At 44.6% G+C, this 26,240-nt stretch overlaps 1 protein-coding gene across 4 annotated transcripts; it reads right to left on the bottom strand.

Annotated features, from left to right (window-relative positions):
• Positions 1 to 999: 999 nt before the first annotated feature.
• LOC310645477 (tropomodulin-3-like) lies at positions 1,000 to 26,240 on the bottom strand. 4 transcript variants are annotated; one of them, XM_083371231.1, is made up of 10 exons: positions 26,175 to 26,240; positions 17,192 to 17,390; positions 16,104 to 16,260; positions 9,086 to 9,208; positions 8,689 to 8,778; positions 8,037 to 8,167; positions 7,234 to 7,341; positions 6,040 to 6,183; positions 5,464 to 5,608; positions 1,000 to 2,865 (listed from the first exon to the last, which is right to left on the bottom strand). In XM_083371231.1, exons 2-10 carry the CDS (start codon positions 17,315 to 17,317, stop codon positions 2,831 to 2,833), a joined length of 1,059 nt encoding a protein of 352 aa, XP_083227357.1. In that variant the 5' UTR covers positions 17,318 to 17,390; positions 26,175 to 26,240; the 3' UTR covers positions 1,000 to 2,830. The 4 variants fall into 4 exon arrangements, with proteins under 4 accessions (XP_083227357.1, XP_083227359.1, XP_083227360.1 ...); XM_083371233.1 differs by lacking the exon at positions 26,175 to 26,240 and adding an exon at positions 19,611 to 19,647; XM_083371234.1 differs by lacking the exon at positions 26,175 to 26,240 and adding an exon at positions 19,291 to 19,509.

The following is a 26,240-nucleotide window of genomic DNA, read 5'->3' as shown; positions in this document are numbered from 1 at the left end:
AAGATTTGTTTTTCTCGCAATGTATTTTCCCAGGAAACATAGATAGGGCAGGCTCCAAAACTCAACACCCTCCTAAGCGTACTGATGCACTACGAATCCATTGGTGATGTCCATTTTGCTCTCCAAGTTCATGGGGACCTAACCCTGACCCTAAGTGGGTTTGTCCCCAATGGCATTTCCCCATGTATTATACCAGGAAACATGGATAGGGCGGGCTCCAAAACTCAACACCCTCCTAAACATACCGATGCACTACAAATCCATTGGCAATGTCCATTTTGCTGTCTAAAAGATTCAGGAGAGGGACTGAAATCATATTAGGCATGTGGAAGTTAAACACAAATGGGACTGTTCCCTGAATCCAAGTATGACATGTTAACTCTTATATTATATCAGGTAGAAACCAAGACACATTGAAGGGCAAGAAAATGAAATGTTTTCCCCTGTCAGAAATTGCACATTAATATCTAGGACATATACTATCGTACAGTAGAACTGTCTCTTATGTTTGGCTATGTTAGCAAAGCACCAGAAATTCAAAAAGTAAAAGTGCCCAAGCACACATAAATGCCACGAAGGAGACTTGAACACAAGTTCAAGATTGCAATAGTTTCTCTAAAAAAAGGGTTGCATCCAGTGATGGACTTACTCAACTATATTATATGTATGTATGTATGTATGTATGTATGTATGTATGTAGCAAAATATATATAACTGTCCTTCAAAATGTTTTTGGAAACAGAGATCTGACATTAAATAAAGCTGGTGCTTCCTTTGTGAATCCTATTTTATATACAAAATAGGTACAACTGCCCCTTTTTTATGTTACCGCTGATATTTCATTGCCTTCCTCTTACTTTTCCCAAGGCCAGTCTGATGGGCTATGCTATAAAATGGCCACACAGTATGAAATTGTCAAGCTGTAAATCAGCAGCAGAGATTTTTCTTTTTTTAGCGGCGGTTGTAGTGCAAGACAATATTTTACAGTGATAACCAAGCTTGTGAAAGCATCTCTTTAATTCCAACTGTTGCAAGGATTTTAAAAAAGACATTTATCATTTTCAAACATTTTTATCATTTAACCACATTTTTTTTATCATTTGAAGTTGAATCGGGGGTCCCCAAAGAACAAGTTGGAACTGTGGACCACCTCAGTTTTGTAAGTTCAAGAAATATACGGGGTTCTTTTTTCCTTTTGACAAGCGGGAATAGGAACAAGAAACACAGTGGGATTCCTAATTTATAGCTTTCTCACCAAACCTTAAACTTGATTTGGACATAAGAAGCATTTGCTGATTAGCAAGCAAGAGTAACGGAGCAGCATTTCCTATTATGCTTGTTCTCGAGTAAACCTTAAAATTTTCAAAATCCTGAACTTGCCTTTTGCTGCAAATGAGTCCAGTGTGAGCCCTATCATTATTTTAAAATGAAGGATTCTCCTTGCATACTCAGTTGAGATAATGCCTATTATGGGATGGCTTCAAGAGTGCTTTGCCGTGTTAGACCCCTTCCAACAGCCATCAATGTGCTTTATCACGGAGAACGTCCTAGGATGCCACAACATGACCAAAGTATTGCTGCCCTTAGGCATTTGGGGAAATTAAAATCTGAATTTCCAACCAAGTCTTGAATTAATGCTCAGCTAGGGGTGACGGGACAGGGTGGGAAATTCAGAAAGGATACGTTTCTCTGATCCAGGAGCCTAGCTGCAGGCACGCATCAGGGTGAGCTGCAATAGTGTCCCAGATTGTGGCTGGCCGGAATGTGTGAAATTTGTAGGAAATCTGAGTCACAAGATATTTTCAACCCACACTGATGGACCAGCATGTTGTGTTACAGCTTAGCAGCCAGGGTTTGATATGCTGCAATTTATATATACAAATATATTTTCTCTCTCTCTGCCTCTCTCATGCACATATTTAAATACCAAAGTAGCAGAACCCAACGCAAAGTTGATGAAATAGGATTTTTTTTTCTATAAATACATCCAGTCTGGACATGTCAGAGCAAAATGAGGACATATCCTGTTCTGCAAATTCAGAGAAATAAGCTGCCCAGGTGGGGAAGGTTTTAAGGCACCCAGCACCAATTTTGCCAACTGAGCTCACCACGAAGAGGGGAAAATAAGCAGCAACCGAAGCACCCTTACAGCAAAAAATAATAATAATAATAATAATAAATTTTGGGGCTGTCTTCAGGAAAGCATTTTGAGTGGGCCAGAATGGGGGAACAAAAGAAATATTACCGACGTGCATCATTGGTTGCTGAAGTCATTTCCCTCATTTCCCTTTGTTTTTTGGAAAAAAATTCCCTCCATGACACAGACAAAAACATTGGTTTGACGCCTCCATGCTTATATTAGAATTCCGCACTTCCTATCGGATTAGTTTCTCTCAGAGAATTGACACCGTTTGCCCCCTTAAACAGTAGCTGTTGACTCTGCAGCTTCCGCGCCACCCATGTTAGAGTTGGCATTAATCTATTCAGAAGCCTTTGGGTCCCAAGTCCTGAAACAAAAAAGGAAACAGCCTCGGGACAGATGGGGCTGGCAGCTTTTCAAATCGTGTATTGGATACCAGCACTAGTAATATAACTTTATCAAATATATATATATATAGAAAGATATGTATATATATATATATATATTTGTTTATATATATATATTTACACGCTCATCCGTATGAACAAAAAGAGGAATGCTAATTCCAGTCTTTTCCCTTCTATGCAAGTAAGAAAAAAATCTTGGGGTTGCTGAATCCCAGGGGAAGTGGGCGCCCTTCATGGAGGTCCAGAATCTCTCCTCTTTTGTGCTTCTGACGGCCTGGAGGCTTCATGGCTGCTCACCTTCCACTCTCCGCTTGCGAACTGTCCAAAGGAGGAGGGACAGAGCAGAGGGACAAAAAAAAGAGAGAGAGAAAAGCGAGAAGTAACTTTGGTGGGAATTCAACATGTTCCGTTCATCAGAAGGGAAGGGGTCACAGGCAGTCCTCAACTTGTAACCATTCATTTAGGGAACGTTTGAAGTTGCACTGAAAAGGTGACCTGCAACCGCTCCTCGCGCTTACGACCGCTGAAGCGTTCCCAAGGTTGCATAATTGAAATGTATGGTCCCTGGGCTCTGGCGATCGCCATTTGTGTCGTTCCCAGCTGGTTTCCGACAAGCTAAGTCCAAGAGGGAAGCTGGATTTGCTTAACGACCGCGTGACTCACTTCACAATCACAGTGACTCAAGGTCATAAAAATGGGTGTGACTCACTTAACAATCCCCTTTTTGCTTAGCAATGGAAATTCTGCTCCCAAATGAACTCATACTGTCGAGGCCTGCTTGTAATCAAAACCAATGGGATATTTTGGGTGGAGGGGGAGTGCTATACCCCTAAAGGACAAGGAAATGGATGGAGCTAGGACAAAGTTAGATTCAGTTCAGCTTTAAACAAAAATACCGTTAATATTTAAACAAAAATACCATTAATATTTAAAATCCACAACAGGCACAACAAGCTCAACATGAATTCCTATTTCCCCTCTTCGCTATCGTTAAATGCACCAATTCAGTGGTAACCTTTGCAGTGGTTTGGCAGAACGGCACCGTACCTTTAAAGCCCCAGGAAAACTCCTGCATCTGTACACTCTGCCACCCATGCTCCACAGCCCTGTCATGCCAAAACCACCACACTAGTAGTGGCTGAAACCGCCCCTGAACAGGAGAGTTGTGTAGGAACAAACGACAGAAAAAAGCAGAAGGAAAAAACGCATGCAAGGCTTGTGAGAGGGAAGCATGCAGAGGCACAATTAGGTGACCTTTTCAACGGCCTTTTCTCCCCTTAGCGCTCAATACCAAGTGGACATTTGCAATAACCCCTTCAGAAGCTTCAGGGCTGAAGAGATGCAAGGAGATCGGCAGAGATTTTTACTCCCAGGCACCAGGCTAAAGATGGAAGAAGGAAGGGGGGGGAGAGCAAAGTACTAGAGAGATTCCACAGTGCTGGAATTTGGGAGATGCAGAGAGGAGAGCAGAATGGGTCTCAGAAGCTGATAATTAAATCCCCGCCCCCCAAAAGGTTATTTTGCTTTCCCATTCAGAACGGTTGTGTTAAATGGCGGAATAAGTTCCGTCTCCTCACTCAGATGTCCGTCTTTCAGGTCATTCGAACGAGATGTGCATGAAAAGCTGCAAGCCTGCATGGTGCCACTGCTCTGGCCACAGCTGTGAGCTGTATTTCAGTGCTCTCACCAAGCATGATTTTTCATGTCTGTCACCTGAACTAGGACACTAAAGGGATTACTTTCAGAATGAATAGTAAAGTAAGGTAAAGCTTCCCCCGCACATGCGTGCTAGTCGTTTCTGACTCTAGGGGCCGGTGCTCATCTCCGTTTCAAAGCCGAAGAGCCAGCGCTTGTCTGAGGACGTCTCCGTGGTCATGTGGCCGGCATGACTAGACGCCAAAGGTGCACGGAACGCTGTAACCTTCCCACCGTAGTGGTCCCTATTTTTCTACTTGCATTTTTACATGCTTTCGAACTGCTAGGTTGGCAGAAGCTGGGACGAGTAACAGGCGCTCTGTTACACGGCACTCGGGATTCGACCCGCCAAACTGCCGACCTTCTGATTGACAAGCTCAACGTCCTAACCCACTGAGCCACCGCAGTCTATCTCAGTTTTCCAGAATGCACTGAGGTAGATACCATGCCTAGCTGAATGATTGCTTAACAGAGTCAAAAGACTCTGCATTCGCTAATTCATATTATCTATGGAGGGTCTCAATCATCCAGTCATGGATGTCCCAAAGGCGCTTTTTCCAAAAGCCAACTGGATTGCCTTAGGTTTTTTTCCTTGAAAACATTTCACTTCTCGTCCAAGAAGCTTCGTCAGATCTGAGATATTTTTCAAGGAAACCACCAAGAAATTCCAGTTGGCTTTTGGAAAAGTGCCTTTGGGACAAATTCATATTGGGATGATTAGTAACTAAACCAAGTCTCCACCTCATTTTGGGTGGGAAACCTTCATCACTTGATTGCATTTAAGAAAAATCAATGAAGAATGGAGAAAGCCATTCGGGAAACTGATTTTTTTTTAAAAAAAACACAAACGTGTATGGTTTATTATTGCTGACTCACTTGTACTAGAACGAGGAATCAAAGGAAGTTCAGTATCGCCCTTATTGACTATGGAGATTCTCAGTCATCCAGGTCATGGTTGTCCCAAAAGGGCTTTTTTAAGGAGGCAACTGGACTTTTTTGTTTTTTTCTTTGAAGACATTTCGCTTCTCAATCCAAGAAGCTTCTTCAACTCTGACTGATAAAAATCCTTCCATAGCCCACCCTCGTCAGAGCTGAAGAAGCTTCCTGGATGAGAAGCGAAACTTCTTCAAAAGAAAAAAAGCAGGAAAGTCCAGTTGCCTCCTAAAAAAAGCACCTCTGGGACTGTCATCCTTATTCCTTTTGCGGCACAGCTTATCTTACCTAAATCGTTGTTCTTTGTGATCGCAGCTGCTGCTCTGGTTCGGGGTCCTTGCTGCATGAAATGATACCCAAACTTAAGGATCTTGGCGTTTTCCTCAAGCATCTTGGCTATCTCCATTTCTACCGGAGTCCCGAGTTGCTGCCTCTGTCAGAAATCATCCAAGGAGGAAGTCAACAAATGCTGGTTTGTTACAAGAGAGTTGTTTGAAGCTGATGGGATGCATCAGCAAAAGCAACGTCAGGATTGGGAGATCCTTCTTCCTTGGCTAAAGCAAACTGCATGGCTTGAACGGCAAGGAGTTCTCATCTCCAAGGGCAAAATGAGCCATCTTTTAAGGTTAGAAACCATGATATATATTAAGCTCAACAGGCTGCACCCCATGCAACAAAGCCTTGAAGGAAAGAGACTTCCCCTTTTTCGGTAGGCTGGTGAACAGCACCTGGCTTGTGTTTCATAAGCAATTCCCCTGCAACAGCTCTCAAAAATAGCCGTCTTCCAGCTTCACTTTTAAAGCAAGGCTTGGTTGGCCCACCTTTTAGATCCCTCACTAGGTAAAAAGAACGTATTGAGGTTACCTGATTATCAATTTTGATCTCGGTCAAAGTTTCATTCTCTTTCAGTGCCTCTATTAAGGCCAGAATGCCTGCGCCGGTGATGAAGTTGGATTCAACGTTGAGGCTGTTCAGAGTCTGGTTCACCCGCAGCATGTCTGCAAAAGCCTCGAGAGACAAACAAACAAAAAAAAGCAGCAATGAAGTTCACACTGGACTGGATTCACAACAGAACACACCCAGGCTTCTTTACATATTGCAATGCAAATGAGAGAAAGAAGTTGCCCATAACTGGCATCTCTCAAAGCTAAAAAAAACTGGGGTATCTGGGGCTGTCCTGATTTGCACATTTCTCTCTTCCTGGTGCCTTCAAACATTACATCAATGGAGATTCTCAATCATCGAAGTCATGGTTGTCCCAAAGGTGCTTTTCCCAAAAGGCAACGGGATTGTCGTTTTGTTGTTGTTGTTGTTTTTCCCTTTCTTTGAAAACATTTTGCTTGTCATCCAAGAAGCTCCTTTAGTTATGCTGAAGACGAACCAAACTGAAGAAGCTTCTTGGGTGAGAAGCAAAATGTTTTCAAGCAAAGAAAAACAAACAAACAAGACCATCCAGTTGCCTTTTGGGACTTCAAACATTGGCTCGTTTTCCTGAATGGCCCTGCTTGACAGAATTGGCTTGGTGATACATTACTAACTTGCCTCTCAAGTTTAAATATTAGTCTGAAATTAACCAGGTGGCTTTGTCCAAGCTAAACAAAAGTCACCACACGCCGTAAGACTTTCACATTCGTGACAACTCCTCAACTTGAGGGATCTGACCAATGGGAGAAAGCTTAAAGAGATTTGGCCAGCCTCTTCTTCTTAAGGACCAATCACAGAACTGGCTCATTACAGTACTTCGGACCACATGCTGGGATCTCCTCCTGCATCGGACCTGAACCATCAGTTACAGTTGATTCCCCCCAAGGAATCCAACACCCACGACAGTGTTAAGTGTTTCAATCAAGGCTCTTCAAACTTGGCCACTTTAAAACTTGTGGACTCCGACTCCCAGAATTCTGGGAGTCGAAGTCCACAAGTTTTAAAGTGGCCAAGTTTGAAGACCCCTGGTTTAAATAGACATAAACAGCTGTTGAGTGGTCTGGACCACTTTCTCCCATCTCCAATGATCTATTAAGACACAGTTGTGAGTGCCAAATTTGCCTCTTTGCTTACAATGGCAACAGGGTCATTGCTCCGAGTGGCTGCAAGGCTGAAGCTCTTCACGTAGGTGTTCGTTTCCAGGGCTTTGGCAAATTCTTTTAGAGTTGGGATGGGAATGTTCTGGAAGTCAAGCAAAAAAGGCAAGCTTGTGAACATTGACTGAAACTTTTATTCCAGGAAAAGGTGCTGCTTCCTTTTCTAAATGGTGCAAAGAATCTGTGTATTTACAGCTTCCGATATTCTCTTCCAACACATGACAGCAGAGGAAGGACCAGGCTAGCAACTATGGCCCCATTAATCACCCTCATAAACTGCAATCCTATGAACTCTATCATTGTGATGCTCTGCCCTAAAAGAAATATTTTACTCCAGGGGTTCCCAACCAGGGGTGCGAGACAATATTCCAGGGGGTGCAAAAACTTGGGATTAGTTTCAAAATTATAGTGTGTATCAGGGGTCTTCAAACTCAGCCCTTTTATGACTCGTGGACTTCAACTCCCAGAATTCCTCAGCCAGCCATGCTGAGGGAAAAGGGAGAGGTTTCCAAGCTGAGCCAGGCTGGCTCAGGAATTCTGGGAGTTGAAGTCCAGGAGTCATGAAGGGGCCATAGTTCCCCCACGCTGACTCAGGAATTCTGGGAGTTGAAGTCCACGAGTCATAAAAGGGCCGAGATTGAAGACCCCCGGTGTGTATGCATATATTCACATATGCATATATTTTGTAAGGGGTGGGAGAATATATCAGAAGCCTTATAGGGGTGCGGGGTATAGAAAAGGTTGGGAGCTGCTGTTTTATTTGTTCTACTCAATTCTTACCTTGATATTGTTCAGGTTTATTTCAACAAGGCGAGGATCGTTATCTTTAACCCTCTGCAAACAGTCTTCCACATTTGTGGGGTTGGGTGGCTCGTCAAAGAGTGGGGTCATCTTTTCACCTTTAACTACATCTGAAGAGGTAAAAAAACATGTATTATAGGCACTCATTATGTATTTTCATTACAAGTCCCGGCTAAGCCAAATCTTCCTACAACTAATACAGGGTGGGACTTTTTAAAGTAGTATATGACCCCTATTTTTCATGCTCACGCATCGCTGCATTATTACCGTACCAGCTCAGAAAGTGAATAGCAATTTAATTCCTTATTTTAAAAGGTATATATTTCTTTCAGGATAACCCATTTCTAAATCACACCCTGGGACAGATTGTCGATCGTTAAGTCAACAGGACTTCTCCAAACGCTGACCTCCAATTTTTAAATAGGCAGTAAAGGGGATTTAGTTAAGTTTATGGAGGTAGCCCTATGAAACGTTATTTAATGAACGGAGTTTTCATGCAAATTTAATTTAATCAGACGCCGGTTTTGCGCATCTCTTTAGTCTGGCCCCACCAGTGCGTTGAGAGCTCATTGCCCCACTCTACAAAAAAGCTGCATGCTTCATCTTCAGTCTTTCCAAGTGGAAAACTCACTTGTGAAATTCTCACTGCCAACCCCGTTGCTGCTTCCCACAATTTCGTGGAACTGAGAGCTGCTTATCAAGTTGTGCATTCCGAGGATGGCTGGAATTAAAGAAAAGAGGGTGGGGACAGTATAAACCTTTATTGCACTTTATCCTTTCCCTTGAAACGAGGCAGAGAGAGGCAATCAAACTTCCCGTTTCCCATGATTACTTCCGCTAAGCCTCCAAGTGGCGAGAAAGGAAGAGGGGAAAAGAAGACGGGGATTGGCCGCAAAACAGACAAGATCCCATCCAGAATATTTATACACCGGCATCTGTATCCCCAATAAACAAAAACGATTAAGTGACTGCTCCACTCGGAACAAAAGCCCCCTTCCCACAGTGAGACATTAACAAATCTGACAGACCTGCAAGATCACACAATTCTGTGTCAGTGGCACTGGTCAGTGCCTCCTCCAGTTCTGGGTCAAGCGTCACTTTTTCTTCTGTGTAAGATTGTACTGGTTTCTGTTTGGGGATGAAAACTTTTCCTGTTCAAGGGAAGATTAAAAACAAGCAATTTAGGATGGCCTCAGTCTTTAGCCTTTTGGTACTGTCCATAGGGTTTTCATGGCAAAGATACTGGAGTGGTTTGCCATTTCCTTCTCCAGTGGATCACGTTTTGTCAGAACTCTCTGCTATGACCTTTCCGTCTTGGGTGGCCCTGCATGGCATAGCTCATAGCTTCATTGAATTACGCAAGCCCCTTCGCCACGATAAGGCTGAGCGCCAAAGAATTGAAGCCTTTGAACTCTGGTGCTGGAGAAGACTCCTGCGAGTCCCTTGGACTGCAAGGCGATCAAACCGGTCAGTCCTACAGGAGATCAACCCTGACTGCTCTTGAGAAGGCCAGATCCTGAAGCTAAAACTCAAATACTTTGGCCACCTAATGAGAAGGAAGGACTCACTGGAGAAGAGCCTCATGCTGGGAAAGATTGAGGGCAAGAGAAGAAGGGGACGACAGAGAAGGAGGTGGCTGGATGGAGTCACTGAAGCAGTAGGCGTGAGCTTACATGGACTCCAGAAGATGGTAGAGGACAGGAAGGCCTGGAGGAACATTGTCCATAGGGTCGCGATGGGTCGGACACGACTTCACAACTAACAACAACAACAGTCTTTAGCTCAGAACAGTTGGCTCTAAAGCAGAAGTAACCTGGTACCTCCGTTCGGGACTGCCGTTCTTATCAGCACCAGGAAACGTTTCTTTAGCAACCAAATACTTTTGAGACCGGATTTTGGATGGAAATTCAAGTCCCAACTTAGCCATGAAAGCTGGCTGGGTGACTTTGGTCCACTTTCTTTCTCTCAGCCCATCCCACCTAACAGGGTTGTTGTTTTTTAATGGGGAAAATAGGAGGAGGACGGTGGATATGTTGGCCGCCTTGCACTCTTTGTAAAAAATAATAAAGGCAGGATGCAAATAAAGAAAAAGAAGCGAGAGGTTTAAACTGTAAAACGGCAGAAATAAATAAGTTTAACGGTAAGCATAAGTCAACGGTGGAAACAGTAATGCAGGAAAATAGTGGTTCTCCTGTTCACTGAGTGTGCTTGGTCAGAGGGACAATTTATTCTGAATTTCTGAACAGCCTCTTCCAACTCTGTAACTGTACTATATATAATTATGCCACACTCTATCATTATACCACATACACTTCCCAGAATAAAGTGTAAGTATATCTGTGTGTGTTTAAATCTTACTTTACTTAGCTGTGTGCATGTCTATACTTATAGGTTGCCTCTAAAAAGGGATTTTTTTTCCTATGTACTCTAGCATCAAGACACATATAGGAAGACAAAATGTAGATATTTTAAACGATACGAGACTAGCCCAATATAGGAAACAGAATTGTACAAACAGCTGTGGATCTCTTTATTTAACTCCCTTCACCATCTGGTTTCTGTTTCTTTTACATTTACTTGCACATCATCGCAGGCCTTGGCAGGCTCTAACCTGGATTATTATTATTATTTTAAGATGAAACGTCAGAGCAAACATTTGCAACATCTGGAATCTATTTCAGCAATAATGCAATTAATGGAAGCCAGAGGACGACACAAAGGTTGGCATTTTCTTGGTGGGGTGTATGAAAAAAGAGCCCTTGGGTGGCATACAAGTGTCACAAATGGCTGGTTGAACAAACCATGATTAGCTCGAATCAAGAGGCTCATGTTATGTCAAGCCATCAATCGCCATTTATCAATTATCAGGGCAGGATTCACACACACCCAGCTGTATTTCGTGGGGATCAATCTTGGATCGATATCTTTAGGACGGGAGCCAAACAAGAGTTTACACAAGAAGTGTTGCAACTGTCTCTGTGGTTTTATTCCAATCAGGGGTCTTCCAACTTGGCCCTTTTATGACTTGTGGACATCAACTCCCAGAATTCCTGAGGAATTCTGGGAGTTGATGTCCACAAGTCATAAAAGGGCCAAGTTGGAAGACCCCTGATTTAAATCAATGAAAAAACCCTGCAGGCTGAAACCTCCAGGCTGTTTATTTCACTCGCCTCCCACTCTTTGTCTGCTCCAAATGGATCGTAATCCACCTGTCACTTTGCTAGCAATATAGGAGACTCGGCCAAGGCACAATTGAAGAAATTAAATTTTGAACAACCCCCTCTCCTGAAAAAAACCCCCAGTGTTTCAGAATCTCAACTTTAAGATGTGTGGACTATGCTGGCTGGGGAATTCTTGGAGTTAAAGTCCACATATCTTAAACTTGCTGAAACACTGTCCTAGAACAAAGCAAGCATTCTCTATCGTTGGTCCATTAACCAGACGTTCCTGCTTTTCACCTTGGCTCCAAATACTATTATTAGCCATAGCAAAGCTTGATGATTTTTTTTTAAAGTAAACAAAACAGTTAAGATATTTTGTCAGCTCTATTTGGAGGTAACTTTTGCAGAAGCTGGGACGATTAGTTTCGAAGTGAAGCAGGCTAACCTCATCTGAACCACATTCAAACCCAAGATGGGCTATTGTTCTCTTCCAGATGCTGTGACTAAACTTCTAGGAATGCTATGTAGCTGCTCCCTCTGTAAAAAGGGCCATACCTGAAACATAAGTTTGTTTCACCGAAGCTAACAAGATTCTTCTTGGTTCGGTTTGCCTTTAGAGAAAATTTCAGATTCGTTTCCAGGTAATGAGCAAATACTTCAAGGAAAAAATCTTAAGCTTATTGTTTACTGACTCCAAAGATTTTTATTTTTATTTTTTAAAAAATCCCTACCCTGTATGGCCTTTGGAAATAATGACTTAACAGTTGGCAGACGATCAAAAAGCTCTTGCAGATTCTTCCTTCTTGACGCATAACCCACACAAGCGTTGCCCAGAGAACACATCTGCACAGGCGTTCACAAAAGCCGTGGACGTTCTGGTGATAATTTGGGAACACTGCTATTATTTACTGAGGAAGCTGCTCAGAGGAAGGAGAACCGGTTCTGCTCGGCTTGGAAACCAGAAAAAAAACACACATCGAGATTCCCTCAACACTTAATGCACTGACGATTGCTTGAGTGCAACCAATGGCATCAAAGCAACGAAGAGAGATTAGGAACTCCTCCTGTGCTAATTGGGGTTTGCCAAGCAAGTTTGTTCCAGATGGTTTGTTCCATATATTATGCTGAACTATAAACCATGTCTTACCAAAGGAATAGAAGGGGCTGCCAGAAGGCAGAGGGGACCAGGTTGTTCACCAGAGCACCAGAGGGAAGGACGAGAAACAACGGTTGGAAACTGATCAGAGAGACAAGCAACCTGGAATTAAGGAAAAACTTCCTGACAGTGAGCACAATCAACCAGTGGAACAGCTTGCCACGAGAAATCGTGGGAGCTCCATCACTGGAGGATTTCAAGAAGAGACTGGACATTCACCTGAGATGGTATAAGTCACGGGTCTTCAAAGTCGGCCCTTTTATGACTCATGGACTTCAACTCCCAGAATTCCTCAGCCAGGCATACTGGCTGAGGAATTCTGGGAGTTGAAGTCCATGAGTCATAAAAGGGCCGAGTTTGAAGACCACTGGTATAAGTTCTCCTGCTTGAGCAGGGGGTTGGACTAGAAGACCTCCAAGGTCCCTTCCAGCTCTCTTCTTATTCTTATTCTTATTCTATTCTCATCAAAAACCTGAGTTGGCTGGTTTCATGCAATGCACAAAGCTCAAATCAAATCCCATTATCCACCCAAACAGAAATGAGATAAAATTCAGCAACGCACTCAATTCAAGTTTTAGCTATACTCCCAGACTGAAGCCATTGTAATGTTCTACCCTACTACCCAATTGTAGAGACCCAGTAGTTCTCTATTATTGGGACCACCACTTCCAGCCAATATATCTATTGATCGAGAACGGGAGCTGCAGTTTAAATCTTCTGCAAGCCAGTAGGCTTTATTTTATTTTAATTTTATTAGCATGTGCATTTATTTTACTAGCATGCACATATAAAGCTTTATAACATTCCTAGAATATTTTCTCCTTGAGAAAGATCACTAGCCTTGACCTAAAGACATTAGTTGAATTAGAATACAGCTGGAAGGGGCCTTAGAGGTCTTCTAGTCCAGCACCCCAACCCCTGCTCAAGCAGGAGAACCTATACCATCTCAGACAAGTGACTGTCTAGCCTCTTCTTAAAAACTTGCAGTGATGGGGCGCCCACGATCTCTGGAGGCAACTTCTGTTCCACTGGTTAATTGTCCTCGCTGTCAGGAAGTTTCCCCTTATTTCTAGGTTGCTTCTCTCTTGGTTCAGCTAGAGGAGGTTCACAGAGACGAACCCGTACAGAAACACGCACACAGAGGGTCACAATTCAACACGGTGGCATCCAGCAGTGCCGTCCTGAGCTGTTGACCGCCCAAGGAATTATGGGACTTGAACCCCAAGGCTTCTGGACACACCAGGGTGGAGAAAGGTGACCTCAAGGTTAGTTCACAAGGGATTGGCTGGAGTTGAAGGTGTGTTTGGGACACACGGCACCACTGAGCTAATGACAACAGCAGCAACCACCGATCCACTTCCATTCTAGGCGAGTCGGGGCGCACCCTTCATGAGAGGCAATTAAGCAAGGCAGTTCCATCCATCATCAACATCCCAAGCCAAAGTCAAATCTCCGTGTAGCTTCGGAAGCGATTAAGCGGCTTCAGACCAGTTGCATCACAGGGCGGCCACACCTATCTCAAAACTGCACCATCAGAGATACAGAGGAAGCTGCTATACAGGAGAGCAGTATTCTAGTATCTGAGGGGCTGCCACAAGGCAGAGGGGGGTCAAGCTGTTCACCAAAGCACCAGAAGGAAGGATGAGAAACAATGGTTGATCAAGGAGAGAAGCAACCTGGAATTGAGGAGAAACTTCCTGGCAGCGAGGACAATTAACCAGTGGAACAGCTTGCCATCAGAAATCGTGGGCGCTCCATCACTGGAAATTTTTAAGAAGAGACTGGACAGTCACCTGTCAGAGATGTATAGGTTCTCCTGCTTGAGCAGGGGGCTGGACTAGAAGACCTCCAAGGTCCCTTCCAACTCTGTTATCCTATCCTATCCTATCCTATCCTATCCTATCCTATCCTATCCTATCCTATCCCTACTCCTACTCCTACTCCTACTCCTACTCCTACTCCTATCCTATCCTATCCTATCCTATCCTATCCTATCCTATCCTATCCTATCCTATCCTATCCTATCCTTCTCATCAGACATGGTCCAAGCTAGTATTACCAGCATAGACCAGGGTTGTCTGACTGAGGTCATGGGCCAGGTTTTTTTCCCAGACTACCCATTTGAGAACTCAGCGACCTCTTAGCCACAGAGCTGCCCTTGTCAGTTCAGTGAAAATTTACATCAGAAATGCCATCTTGTGAAAGGAAACTCTGTTGCATCAGCTCTCTTTGCAGGCTACAGTGGCTCATTGTTCCTTTCAGCCAAACTGGAACAAGAGGAGAAAACGGTCCAGCCTCTGCGTAGCAATGGTGGATTAAAAAAAACAACAACGTTTTGATCTTTTGGAAAGATGGGGGTGTTTGGCCCATTTTTTTTTAAACTCCAGGGAATCTCGTTCTGCACGCTTTCTATTACGGCAACCCTCGCTCAGAACCTATGGGGCTTTCTCCCTTACCCATGTTTCCTTGAAAATAAGACTGGGTTTTATGTTAAGTTTTGTTCCAAAAGAGGCAGTAGGGTTTATTTTCCGGTTAGGGCTTATATTCGGGGAAATACGGTACTAAATGTGTCCGTCTGGCTGATGTTCTTAACTGGGGCTTATTTTGGGGGTGGGGCTTATATTACGAGCGCCCTGAAAAATCAGGCTAGGGTTTATTTTCCAGTTGGGTCTGATTTTGGGGGAAATACATTAGTACAACTCCTTCCCCCTACTAGAATCGGGGTCCTCAAACTTGGCCACTTGAAGACTTGTGGACTTCAACTCCCAGAATTCTCCAGCCAGCCATTGGGAGTTGAAGTCTACAAGTCTTGAAGTGGCCAAGGTAGGACATGGCTGGCTGGGGAATCCTGGGAGTTGAAGTCCACAAGTCTTAAAGTGGCCATGTTTGAGGAACCCTGCACTAGAATGAAGGGATTGGACAGGATGAGGGGACTTCCCTCCTCTCAGCCCAGCCTCCTTCACAGGGCTGTTGTTGTGGGAATAAATTGGAGAGGGAATGGTGTTGCCTAGAACTCAAGACAGGGAAGGCAAGAGAGACATGAAATATGCCTTCACACTTTGGGCTAAGTCCAGAGCTTGTTATAAGATGGGTGGTAAAATAAAATTAATAATAAAATAAAAATAAAATAAAAAATAAACAAAATAAAAAATAAAATAGGTTAAGTGTGATTCTGAAGGAACTCAGCCCTCCCCCCCGCTTATTAATTAGGGGGGGTACATCCAATTGATGGTGGCTTAATAAGCCCAAAATAGCTTAGTCTGATAAAGGCAGCCCTCAACTTACAACCAATTGTTTCACAACTGTTCAAAATTACAATGGTGCTGAAAAAAGTTGACTCAGGATTGTTCCTCACACTTATGACTGCGACAGCTTCCCCGCAGTCATGTGATCAAAATTTGACAACCAGCATGTATTTGCAATGGTGGCAGCATCCTGGGATCCCGTGATTGTCATTTGTGACCTTCCCAGTTGGCTTCTGACAAGCAAAGGCAACCGGGGAACCTGAATTCACTTAGCCATGCTGATTCGCTTAATGACCACAACAAAAAAAGGCCAGTAAATCAGGCGTGACTCATTTTACAACTGCCTCGTTTAGCAACGGAGGTTACGACCCCAACTGTGGTCATAAAGCGAGGACTACCTGCATGTGAATCCAGCCTGCGAGTGGGGGCAGAGAGAAAGGAAGTGGAGCTTGGACAAGCCACGTTGCTCAGTGGAAGCCACTACCTTTCTTTTCTCCCGTGTAAGGCACAACGTCCTCGACGTCTTTCTGCTCCAGGGCTTGTTTCTCCAAAAAGGAAAGCAGCTTCTCTCGGTCAAAAGGCCCGCCAGGTTTTTTCACAGTCTGGTCCTTCTGCCGGAATCCCGCTGGCAACAGGGCATTCTGTGAAACGAAAGGAAGAGGTGAATCTTCTTGCGCTCCCGCGGGGAGTGAGCCAAATGGCCAGCCTTATTCTGAGGCTGCTCAATGTTGTTGTTGTTAGTTGCGAAGTCGTGTCCGACCCATCGCGACCCCATGGACAACGTTCCTCCAGGCCTTCCTGTCCTCTACCATCTTCTGGAGTCCATTTAAGCTCACGCCTACTGCTTCAGTAACTCCATCCAGCCACCTCATTCTCTGTCGTCCCCTTCCTCTATTGAGGCTTTGGTGCCTAGGAAATATCTCCTACCCATTTAGACTGAAATGTAATGTGTCAAGGTAATGATTTAAAAGCTAACCAGCTGGTGTAAGATGTATGATGTAATGTTGGGAATGACTCAGCAAGGTCTGTGTCCCTTTAAGAGCCAGCTGGGCCTTTAGGAGCCTTGTATAAAAGGGAAGGCTCTGCAAATGGGTTCTCTCTCTCTCTTCCGTTTCCTGCTGTAACTGCTGTGTGTCGGAGACTGCTGTATTAACATGTGCTTTACAGAACTGCCAGGCGCCAACAACCAGGCTCACATCTGTAGAGTTCAAACTAGCTACTTCATTGTTCTCTGCCTATAGTACAGGAATCTCCCCAGATTGGCAGCTTTCACCTGGGAACGAGCAGATAAGGCTGTAAGGCAGGGTTTCTCAACCTTGGTAACTTTAAGACGTGGGGACGTCAAGTCCCAGAATTCCCTAGACAGCATAGGGAATTCTGAGAGTTGAGGTCCATGCATCTTCAATCTGCCAAGGTGGGAAACCCTGCTCTAAGGCATTCGAGTCAGGGCTAACCCTCTTGTGCTTACATAGTGAGTCTAGGCTGATTCCTCACTTGAACCCTTCTTCCATCCAGAAACCTATGGAGACACTATGGAAATGCTAACAAAGCATTGGGGCCATATGTACACACCTCTGGATCAAGGTCATCCAGGACAGTTTCCAGTTGCTTCAGTTCTTCTTCAGTCAACTTGCCCAAAATTTCGTCTTCATCAAGTTCCCTGTATTTGTCCAAGTCTTTCCGGAAAGGGAGCGCCATCACTCTGGCAGACCAATGTTGAGTAGCTTGACCAACTAATAGCAAGACCAAGGTCTTAGCTTTGAGTTTTTAACTGGAAGGAAAGAAGGGGGGGAAAATGTACTCACAGTCTTGAACATTTTGCGAAGTTCCACGAACTGAATGTAATTCGCACGAGCAACATATCTGAGGGTGCAGAAGTTATCTACAACTGCTTAACGCTATGCTGATGGCTAAGTATGCCTCCCAAAACTTAAGACGATGCACAACAATTATCGGATGATGGGCATGTATTTATCCCAAGCATTATTAACATACATCTAGAACAGCCTTGACAAATTTTAAAGTGAGAGACTTCAACTCCTGGAATTTCCCCGTCAGCCACGGAGAAGATGTTGGCCTTCTAGTTCAGCCACCCCAGAATGTTCTCTTGCTAAAAAGCACACGTTTCCTATCAACCTTCTCCAACCTGGCTCTCTCTCAATATTCATTGCACTTCCTGTTATGTTAGCCAGGGATTGTGTACACTATCACACAGGGAAACGGATGTTGTATAGGAAAGCTAGCCAAGTACCTTTGGCTCCACAAGTCCAGTCAACATCATAATCAACTCTGGTGCTCTTCAGGGTAACACAAAACACTTCCAAGTTCTGTGGGGACCTTGGTGCAGTCTGAACTTGGTTGTTTTCTTGCAGATGTTTCATTACCCAACTACATAATGTGATCAGTGCTTAGAAGGGAGTGTGTGGGGTTGCTCTTATTTCTATATACAACTGGTTTGCCTAGTCACTGTAGTTGGAAGTGTTCTTGGCAGTTCCTTGAGTAGGCTGTTGCTTAATGCAGGGGTCTCCAACTTTGGCGACTTGAAGACTTGTGGACTCCAACTCCCAGAATTCTTCAGCCAGCCATGCTGGCTGAGGAATTCTGGGAGTTGAAGTCCACAAGTCTTAAATTTGACAGGGTTGGAGACTCCGGACTTAATGTTAGCTTGTTCATCTCTGTTGGTACCAAAACACCTCCGCCCCAGCAAGCAACACACACATATGAGCAGTGATTAATAGGAAGATTAACACTAGAGCAACAATCAAGAAGTAAACAACACCCCAATCAAGGAACGACCAATGCAATGGCTTAATAAAAAAATGAAGCACCCTGATCTCGCACACAGTGAGCCCGCAAGACTTCCTGCCCTTGTCCACAAGCGTTTTCTTCTTCCTGAGCCTACTGTTCAGCTCAAGCCAATATCTCAAAAGAAAATGGCTTCCTGTGGTTAATAGGCATGGCACCACCATTAGCTGTCAAGCTGTGCATGGTCTGTGCCAAGCCCCCATTGTGTGTGTGTGTGTGTGTTCCCCTCTCCTTGAGCACCAGTGCCTATGTTTTAGAATCACAGATCATCACAGTACTGGTAGGTGGGCGTGCACCACGGAAAAGATCTTTCAACAATGGGTTGGACACACACAAGAACAATTCTGTTCTCTTCGATGATCGAGGGATGCCAGCGGGAGTTTCGTCTTACGCCAGTCTAAAGAAAACGCTCAGTTATATCTGGAACTGGCTCAGCATGCAAAGTTGTTACTCGTGGGCAAATTTGGCACCTCTGATTGGTTCCACCGAATGAGGCTTTGGAAGTTCTCCAGAAGAACACATGACGGCTGCTGCCCTACCACAAAGCCCAGCCATGTACACCCTCTACTCCCTTTCTTTCCAGGTGTCCCTCCCTCTTTGGTGTTTGGGTATTCCTGGCCCAACACGCAGAGAAATGGGTGGCTGGCTGGTTTCGTGGAGTTCGACGCCATGCTGAGCCACAACCACCTACAAACGAGTCAGAGCATGCTTTGCTTTGCAAATTGTCCTGGATAAAATCATTTGGAAATAATTCAGCTGCTAAGCCAGACTGCGTAAGCCTTTCTTCTAGATAAATAGGCATCAATCCAGCCTGACTACAACCTTAAGACTCTCCTGTTTCTCCACACTGGGTTGGTAATACTCACCAGATGATGGTGTGTTGGGAGTACTACAGGCTGACTTGTAAGCCAAATTAGCCTGGCCTAAATATAAATACAGCAGACAGTACATCTGGTTGATCTCACAAAAGGATAAGCAGAAGCAGATTGATTAGCATATAGTGTTTCTCAACCTTGCTAATTTTAAGACCTGTGCACTTCAACGCCCAAAATTCCCCAGTACTTGGACATCATTAGAAAATGCTAGGATTGGGAAATTAAAATAAAAAACCAAAGGCACCCTCCAAGGTGGCAGTGGTTAAAAAAATAATAATCCACGTTTTGCCAAGCAAACAAGGAAATCTCACTGTTGGAAATCAAGATGCATGAAGACGGCCCATGGGAAAAAGTAGGAAGAGACTTCTGGAGGTCTGTGACTCGCTCTTCTGTCTACAGCATTACATTTTTGCCTGCTTTTGATCTGCTGCTGGTTGGTCTCAGTATCCTCTATCTGTAAAATGGGTGCAAAGTTTTCTAGAACTCTGTCCTGATTGGGAAAGGTTCTTCAAGCTCCAAGGCAAATTCCTGGCATAAAAATCAGTGTTTTAATCCCTCATCTGCACAAGGGACGTTATGGTCAGGTGATGGATGAAGGCAGCAACGCCAACCTTCCTGATTTAAAGTCTACACAAACACATTGGCAAAATGCACGTCTCCAGGAACTTTTGACCTGGAGTGTTCTCAAGTCCTGGAGGAGGTTATCGAGAGAGGCACATTGCAATCTTTGAGTGTTGTTTTTTCCCCCAGCATTCCGAATACCTTTAAAGAGAAAGGTTGAACTTCAAAGTGGACTAAAGCTCCCATTACTCATTTTTTTGAAATAGAAAATCACCTCACAGGAAAATAAATGGGGGGGGGGTGCTAATTTGGGCCAGCATGCCACAAAATGTACACTATTATCATTATTTCTAGCGTCACATCTTCTGCTAATCCGTCTCCAGATGAACCTTCACTAAAGAAAGCCGAGTTTATCAGTTTTCCACCATCAATCAAAGACTTGAAACTGGGCCAGTAGTTCAGGAAGACTAATCTTAGAGGTTTTTATTTCTCCCTCTAGACCTTTACAAGAGTAGAAAAGTTAACTCTTCACTTCTGCACTGTGCGTGGTCTAGCAAAGTTCTCTGCCTGATTGTTACCATTAAATCCATTAACGTGGAAACGCAACAATATACTGTAGAGCGGAGGTTTGGGATTCCTTTTTAACACGATCCCTTGCTTGCTTCCCTAGCCAGCTTGAAATCTGCAGGCAGCCGTGCAAACCTGTTCAACAGGTACGTAAATTGTCACTTCAGGTTTGACTTTCTACCCTATGCCTAAAGGAGCCATGTTGCGACGAAGAAACGATGATTTGTTATATTGCCTGTCTGCTTTAAACAGGTTTTACGAGTGATCCTTCTATGTTTCTTCTTTCAAGGATTGATCTAGCACTGTTTGACAGCCAGAGAAAACTTCCCAAGGGGAGAAGATTCTTGGTTATTCTTGGCTTTTTAGCTGAAGTCAACTAACAAGCCAGAATGCTGCATAATCTGAATGTTATTTTGGAAGAAAAGTGTTTTGAATACACAGGCTACAGTAGTGGCCAAAATTGTGGAAAACTTTTTGGAAAAGTGTACAGTAGAAATGCCACCTTTGGTTTAAGGTAAAGGTAAAGGTTCCCCCGCACATGCGTGCTAGTCGTTTCCGACTCTAGGGGCCGGTGCTCATCTCCGTTTCAAAGCCGAAGAGCCAGCGCTTGTCCGAGGACATCTCCATGGTCATGTGGCCGGCATGACTAGATGCCAAAGGCGCACAGAATGCTGTTACCTTCCCACCGTAGCGGTCCCTATTTTTCTACTTGCATTTTTACGTGCTTTTGAACTGCTAGGTTGGCAGAAGCTGGGACGAGTAACAGGCGCTCAACTCTGTTACGCGGCACTCGGGATTTGACCCGCCAAACTGCCGACCATCTGATCGACAAGCTCAGCATCCTAACCCACTGAGCCACCGCGTCCCTATACCTTTGGTTTAGTTCCCACTAATTTTTCTTCTAGTTTCTTTATAACTGTAGCCTTGTTCGCTTAATAATACTATTTTACACCGCTTTCTGGGCAACCAGTCAACTCTTTGCACCATAACTTTAATTTTATTACATTTTACAAGCTCACTAGATGAAAGAAACACAAAAAAACCCAACCAACTTGATGGCGATCACATAACAACACAATGACAAATGTCCTCCTCTCGGCTTCAATACATGACATCAATAACCGGATCCTACTGTGATCTGACTGGCTCATTGCCAAAACAAGATGACACCTGACTGGCTCTCTAAACACTCGTGCTCATTGGCTACAATCAGATGAAGGAAAGCTACCTGATCTCAACCTAAGCAAGTTGTGCTTCCTTTTCCTGGTTATTTGGCTATAACTTTTCATAGAATACAGTACAGGTAATTGAAGAAATTGTGTTGCATTACGTTCTTGATTAAATTAGCTTTCCATGGATATATAATTTTATGGTGCTGCTCCAAAAAAAAAAAGCGGTGTTATTAGCCATCAAAGCTGAAAAATACACTTTTCCTAAAAGGTTTCCACAATTTTGGCCACTGCTGTATCTTGTCACCTTGAAGAATTTTTGCCACTTGGGAATATTAATCATCATCTCATATGGGTCTTCTTTTGGGTAGGCGATCTGAGGCCATTCCGGATCAGTTATTGCCGGCCTCATATCCAGATTTTTGTTATTGTGTAATTGCTCATTGCAGGACAGGGATTGGAAAGCATGAATGAAATTGGGAAATGGCTGCCTGCGCCAAAGGATCATTGCTTCATCTTCATCATTCTAACCCCGGAAGCAGATTTTCCTGGAAAGGCAATCCTATTTATACGGAGACACCCCTCCCCTCCTCTTTCCATACATGATGACACCTTGTTCACAGGGAAATAGCTCATCCTAGGTAGAAATTCTTGCAACCCATAAGCTAGTTTTGCTATGAGCAATACCAGGCACATCTTATGCATAATATCCCCCTGAAACACACCAAAGAATGAGCCAGCATTAGGCGCAGTAATGATGAAGATTAAAAAGTTAACCATGATATTCCCCCAAACCATCCTTATGAATTCTGCCTCATCTGGGACTCTTCACACCAGCAAAGCAACTGGGCAGGATGTCCCAGTTAATTATGAAAATGTTTTGAATAGGTCTAGATTTCCCAAGCAAACACAGCCCAGAGCAACAGGGGAGGCCTGTTATTTAAGTGTCATTTCTGGATGGAAACAGACCTTTCAAATGCTCTTATTTCCGGCTTCCACTTAGCTGTACTCTCAGCACCGGAAATGCCTTTCTATTAAAGCAACAGAACCCACTTTACCTTTATCAGCAGCAGAGATTTGGATGCACATTCTTTAATCCCACAATGTTCGAGAAAATACATCCCCTCTGTGTATATTTTTTTTAAAAAAAAAATCTGAATGGTAGCCGTGTGTCTGAAATTGAGGCACGATTGCAGAAATGAAAAAGAGCGGATATCTGGATTCTACCAGTTAGGCTCTTGGTCAAAATTTTAGGAATTCAATAACTTTTGACATTCCGTCATTCATCTAGAAGCCAGTGCCTGATTCCAGAGCCATTATAAGAAAACATTTCTGAGATTAGGTAGTTGTCTGAATTTAGGATATGCCTACACCAGGGGTAGGCAACCTTGGCTCTTTTATGACTCGCGGACTTCAACTCCCAGAATTCCTGAGCCAGCATAGCTGGCTCAGGAATTCTGGGAGTTGAAGTCCGCGAGTCATAAAAGAGCCAAGGTTGCCGACCCCTGGCCTACACTAAAAGTTAGATGTCAGCTATCAAGGCCCGCAGCCTAGCAGGTAGGAAAGATCAAGCACTAGTAGTAGTTGGTCAAAATTCAACAGGCTTTGAAAATTGCTCTTTATTTTTTTAACAAAAGTTTCTATGGCTGCCCCTCTTAAACAACTCTGGGTGACTCATGTTGTTCTTCCTATTTCTAATTTACTACACCACACTAGCCTTCCCATCCCAGTTTTTCACCACCAGGAGAAAATCTGGGAGGTCTTGGAAAGTTTTGTTTTGATTCTACGCTCTTTGCTTTGTTCTTATGCCTGGAAAAAAGAGTCGGACACAGCCACAAACTTTGCCCTAAACACAAACTAACCAGCAGGCAAGCCATTTTTAGAGAAATTCCTGATTTAATATAGTGTCCATATAGCATGGGGGTTAAACCTTACATCCAGGTTCTGCAAAGTGAGAAGAGTTCTGCCCTACATCAAAAGATACACCCATCAACGTTTGCTGACAGATAAGATTTAGCATCCAAATTTATTTTATTTATTTATTTTAATTCCATTTATATCCCGCCCTTCTCCGAAGACTCAGGGCGGCTTACAAACTTAGCAGTAGCCTTCATTCTATGTATATGCCTGCTTATTAGGGCTTTTACACACACCCCAAGCGGCATTATTACAAAGTCAGCTTAATTGCCCCCAACAATCTGGGTCCTCAAATGCCACTGAAGAAAAAATAAAGGAGAATATTTGTAGCTCAGGGTTGACATGAGGGGTCCTTGCTGCTCTCTGAACTTGGTTGTTTTCTTGCAGAGGTTTCATTACCCAAACTAGGTAATATCATCTAGTAGTGATGATGTTACCTAGTTTGAGTAATGAAACCTCTGCAAGAAAAGAAGCAAGCTCAGAGATCCCTCACTGAACAGCTGCTGGAAGTTTCAAAAAGGAGCATCAGTGGATCTATCTTTACACATCCTGGACTCAATCTTGCAAGCTGGGATCGGCTTGTAGTCTTTTCGAAAGCTGCTCAGTTTATCCTGTTCTTGGTGCTGGTTTGTTGAACCTCTAAGCACGCAAGCACAGGGACAAGAACATGGGGAAGGAGCTAGGCCTGGATGGAGACGTTTGTTGCCTGAGGCAAAGGACACAATAGCAGCCTTTTCTATTCTGTGTATAAAAACTAGCAGCTTTCTCCAATCTTGGCACAGGTCCCTCACCACACCTTAAAGAACAAACTGCAGGGAGGGCTGTAGGCAAGCAGTTCTTTACCTCCTCACTGCTCTGTTATTCTGCCTAATGGGTAAAGCCAATCGAATTTCTCTCCCGATTCCTTCTGGGCAATGCTGCAAACTGGATTCATAAACCTACTTTGCAAGGGGATCCACTGACAGCATCTTTACCTGGGAATACACCCTCCCCTCCTCGCCCAAACTGAAACCAGGCAGAGCAAACACATCCAAGATGACAGAAAGTCAGCAAGGGGACATTTCAAACCACCTCAGCAAGAAAACAATTCCTCCCAAGATCCTAAATGAACAGGTCTATTTGTAACACCCTTCCTTCCTTGGAACAACACCCTGTGCACGCTTTTGTCTCCTCCTGCAGCGATTAAGAAACGGGCTCAGACAGTTGACTGGAAAAATTCCAGGAAAAAGACGAAGGGTTGGACTAGAGACCCCTGGCCAGCCAGGGTGAGACAGACAATTGCAAACACTTCTAACCCAGGCATTATATAGGTAAAGGCTGCCCAGCTTATTCTAGCACAACACTATCAGTATTGGCTTGTATCGGCTAGGATAGTCTTTCCCCGACTGAGGTGGGATTGAAGTTGAAACTTTGTGGGAGGTGAAACAAAGCTGGTACCCCTGAACCACCTTAGCAACAAGCTTTTTCACGCCTCCCCTCCTTACCCAAAGGTAAAAAGCCAGTTTTTGTTCAGCCCAACAAGGGCGGGGGAAGAAAAAGCAGGCATGGAAAACAATAGGAGAGCATGCAAAGGGGGTGGGGGGGGAGAAATCCAGAGGGAATGCATATAGCAGGGGTCTTCAAACTTGGCCCTTTTATGACTTGTGGACTTCAACTCCCAGAATTCCTCAGCCAGCAAAGCTGGCTGAGGAATTCTGGGAGTTGAAGTCCACAAGTCATAAAAGGGCCAAGTTTGAAGACCCCTGGCATATAGGGTAAGGAAGAACAATACCAGAGGGATCTAATCCATAAATTCCAGAGCACTTAAAAGCAAAACACGGGCTTTTAAACTTCGTTGGAAGCGACTACTATCGATTGTAAAGGTCGGGGCTGCCAAGTTCATCAGGCAGGGTCCAAAAAAGCAACTAAGTAAGACGCAGCTCGAGAGCCAGGTTTTAGGCTGGGCTGGCCCGGGCAAACCTGAGCTTGAATGGGAGATGGTAGAAAAGGGAACTGCTCCAGAATTTTGGGTGGGTGGGGAAAAGGTTTGTTCCCAGCGACAAGGGCGGGGCAGGGAGATGCCCGGGTGCGGAGGGTCCCCACGTCTCCCGAGCAAGAGCAGAGAAAGAGAAGTTTGCCTGAAGTGGTATAGGGTTTCCTGCCTGAGCAGGGGGTTGGACTAGATGACCTCCAAGGTCCCTTCCAACTTTATATTATTATTATTATTATTAAGTGGAAGGATCGGGGCTCCTGCCGCGCCCCAACCTTCCTTTGCCTCCCCTCCCCGAAGTTCCACCCCGCAGCCTCCCCTGGCAGCCCCCCCCGCGGGGGAAAAAAGAGAGGCGCCCCCAGTTGGACTCCCCAGCCCATCCTCCTTGGCCGCACGACCTGGCGGCACGCGAGGGGAGACGGGGGGGGTCTCAGCGACCCCGGAGGGCGCCAGCTTGCAGAAGGCAGTCCGACCCTTTCCAACCCCCCCCCTCCACCCTTGCTAAGTCAGCTTTCGCCGCCTCCCCCCCCCACCCCCCATTTGCTGGCTCGACTCTGCAACTTTCGAGAAACAATGCAAGCCAAATTTGCCCCCCCCAACAACCCCCCCTCTCCCGCTTCTGGCTCATTTGAAGCCCTCCCCCGCCCTTTCCCGGTGCCTGCCCGATGCTCCGGAGCCCCCGCCGGACTCACCCAGCCGGAGAAGTCAGTCCCAGCCCCGCAGAGTTGTAAAAACTCCAGGCGCTGTTTCCACCCCGG

Source organism: Vipera ursinii (genome assembly GCF_947247035.1).
Source record: "Vipera ursinii genome assembly, chromosome: 11".
NCBI classification, from domain to species: Eukaryota; Metazoa; Chordata; class Lepidosauria; order Squamata; family Viperidae; genus Vipera; species Vipera ursinii.
This window is presented reverse-complemented; position numbering and strand designations above follow the sequence as displayed.

Coding starts and splice junctions, on each gene's coding strand:
- LOC310645477 (XM_083371231.1), bottom strand. CDS start 17,317: ATGGCGCTCCCTTTCCGGAAAGACTTGGACAAATACAGGGAACTTGAT. Junction 16,261..17,191: donor TGGATGACCTTGATCCAGAG/GTGTGTACATAT, acceptor TTCGTTTCACAG/AATGCCCTGTTGCCAGCGGG. Junction 8,779..9,085: donor AGAATTGTGTGATCTTGCAG/GTCTGTCAGATT, acceptor CTTTAATTCCAG/CCATCCTCGGAATGCACAAC.